Consider the following 2,528-nt stretch of genomic DNA (forward strand, 5'->3'; position numbering starts at 1 on the left):
ACCCTCCCCGCACGCAGATCCTGCTCCCCACTGAGGCAGGCTTCCCCTCCCTACAGATCCTGCCTCCGCCCACAGATGGATCGCCCCACGCAGACCCTGCTTCCCCCTCAGAATTTCCCCACTGTTGCGGTTCAGTCCGCCCGCTTGAAGAGCATCAAGGCCAGCGCAGTGGCGGGCTAAAAGATGGCAAGGGGCGCTTGCAGGGCCAGGCGGGATTTTCAGTCTCGGTGTTCTGAGCCCCGTGGGATCTATTTGATTTAATCAGGTTTCAGTGTTTCTCATGTTAAACAATAAAATGGTTAAAACCCCAAAGTCAGCGTCCCGGTTTAGAAGAGTACTTCTTCCACGGGATGGGGACCCTTCGCCCTTCTCCCTCGGCCCAGCATCTTCCCTAGGTCTCGGCCCCGCCCCCTCTAGGGAACGCTAGTTGACGCAGCAACTGGAGACCTCCCCAGGCGGCCAAAGGGGCGGGGATCGAGGTGCAAGAACGGACTGCCGGCGCGCGTGCGGAGTAAGCAGCCTGGAGCAGGGACTACAATATCGGGCGCGAGCCCGGCCGGTGGACCAGGCTGCGGCGGCGGCGACGCAGATGCCCCGCCCCTGCCGCACGAGCGGCGCTGCGGGTGGTGGAGGCGGGGGTGGGAGGACCCCCGCTCAGGCGCGTGCGTACTCATGGCCTTCCCCGCCGCGGCCCGCCGCGGCCCCGCCCCCGGGCGCGAGGCGCCCAGTGCGCGTGCGCGACGGCGTCGGCGCCAGTTATTTCTGTCCCGCCCCCCAACCGCGGCTCTTTCTGCGAGCGGGCGCGCGGCCGAGCGGTTGTTCGCGTGCCGCGTGGCGCTGGTCTCGGTCGCCGCTGAGAAGGAAGCGCGGGCGGCGGCGGAGGCAGGAGAGCGGGCAGCGGCCGGCCGGGCCTCGGCAGCGCCCCGCGCGCAGCGGGCGGCGACCTAGGCGGCGCGTGGCGGCGCTAGGCCTCGCGGCGGCAGCGGCCCAGCCGTTGGCGGCGAGTGCGTCTGCGCCTGCGCGGCGGGCCCCGCGCCCCTCCTCCCCCCCTGGGCGCCCCCGGCGGCGTGTGAATGGCGGCCTCGGCGGCGGCGGCCTCGGCGGCGGCGGCGGCCGCCTCCGGCAGCCCGGGCCCGGGCGAGGGCTCGGCGGGCGCCGAGAAGCGCGCCGCCGCCTCCTCGGCCACGGCCTCGGCTTCGGCCTCGGCGGCGGCGTCCGCATCGGCATCGTCGCCCGCGGGGGGCGGCGGCGAGGCGTTGGAACTGCTGGAGCACTGCGGCGTGTGCCGGGAGCGCCTGCGGCCCGAGAGGGAACCGCGCCTGCTACCCTGCCTGCACTCGGCCTGCAGCGCCTGCCTCGGGCCCGCGGCGCCTGCCGCCGCCAACAGCTCGGGGGACGGAGGTGCGGCGGGCGACGGCGCTGGTGAGTGCGGTGGGGCCGGGGCCGCCCCTCCCCCACCCTTTGATCCTGACGAGGCTCGGGGACTGGGGGTCTCTTCCCAGCGTGACGATGACGGGGGTCGCCTGGGCGAGAGGATGGGGACCCGAAGAGTGGCCGGAACGTGTGTGGGCAGTGGGCTGTGGGCCGGGCACTGAGATGGGGCGACTGTTTAAAGTTCGGTAAAAGAAGGGTTTGGTTCTTCCTCCGGGAGGGTCGGGTCGGCTTGGCTCGGCAGGGCATGGAGTTTGGGGCCCAGTGGGGGGATGCGCTTACCATGCGATGGTTTTGTTTCTTCGTGTTCTTCGTAGTGGTGGATTGTCCAGTATGTAAGCAGCAGTGTTTCTCCAAAGATATTGTGGAGAATTATTTCATGCGCGACAGTGGCAGCAAGGCTGCCACCGATTCCCAGGATGCGAATCAGGTATGTCTCGCCCAAGCAACCCCCAGGAGGTCTCTGGCCATGAGTAGGGATCACTAGCCCAGAGCGTGGTACCAGCTCCAGGCTTTACTCTCCCCGTAGTAGAAGGCTTAGGGCAGGTTGTCTAGGCTAAGTAAAGGCCCCACTTTTCTTCACGTCATATTTCCTGGTTTTAAACGCAGATCTGTTTGGTGGTTCTGTCTTTTCTGACTCTGCCTTTGCTCAGCAGTGCTGCACTAGCTGTGAGGATAATGCCCCGGCCACCAGTTACTGTGTGGAGTGCTCTGAGCCGCTATGTGAGACGTGTGTGGAGGCGCACCAGCGGGTGAAGTACACCAAGGACCACACTGTGCGTTCCACTGGTATGCAACGTGCAGGGGGCTGCCCTTGCTGTTCTCCCGTATATGTCTTCAGTTGCTTATGATGGTAGTTGGAAGGGTCTCAGGGAGTTTCTCTGCGGGGTACCAACTGAAGGGCCTGAGGGCAGAACTCAAAAAGGGGGAGGCTGGGGCTCTGGTGGGCAGTCTCTGCAGGTCCAGTGGCGGGGGAAAAGCCACAGGCAGGGAGTGGGGGGAGTTCCCAGGGGATCTCATGGTGCCGCAGCGGGTGTATAGAGGGCTTGAGGAAGCTCATCAGGGAACCCCCCCCCCCCCCCCGCAGGGAACAGGCC

At 66.9% G+C, this 2,528-nt stretch overlaps 1 protein-coding gene across 1 annotated transcript in view; it reads left to right on the top strand.

The window, feature by feature from the left end:
• The first annotated feature begins 1,073 nt into the window (after positions 1–1,073).
• Positions 1,074–2,528, top strand: part of TRIM28 (tripartite motif containing 28) — a 6,755-nt gene continuing 5,300 nt past the window's right edge. The window contains exons 1-3 of the mRNA XM_024116935.2: positions 1,074–1,422; positions 1,749–1,861; positions 2,088–2,220. Coding sequence (XP_023972703.1) covers positions 1,074–1,422; positions 1,749–1,861; positions 2,088–2,220 — 595 coding nt within the window. The remainder of the gene's footprint in view (positions 1,423–1,748; positions 1,862–2,087; positions 2,221–2,528) is intronic.

Source organism: Physeter macrocephalus, unplaced genomic scaffold (assembly GCF_002837175.3).
Source record: "Physeter macrocephalus isolate SW-GA unplaced genomic scaffold, ASM283717v5 random_544, whole genome shotgun sequence".
Taxonomy (NCBI): Eukaryota; Metazoa; Chordata; class Mammalia; order Artiodactyla; family Physeteridae; genus Physeter; species Physeter macrocephalus.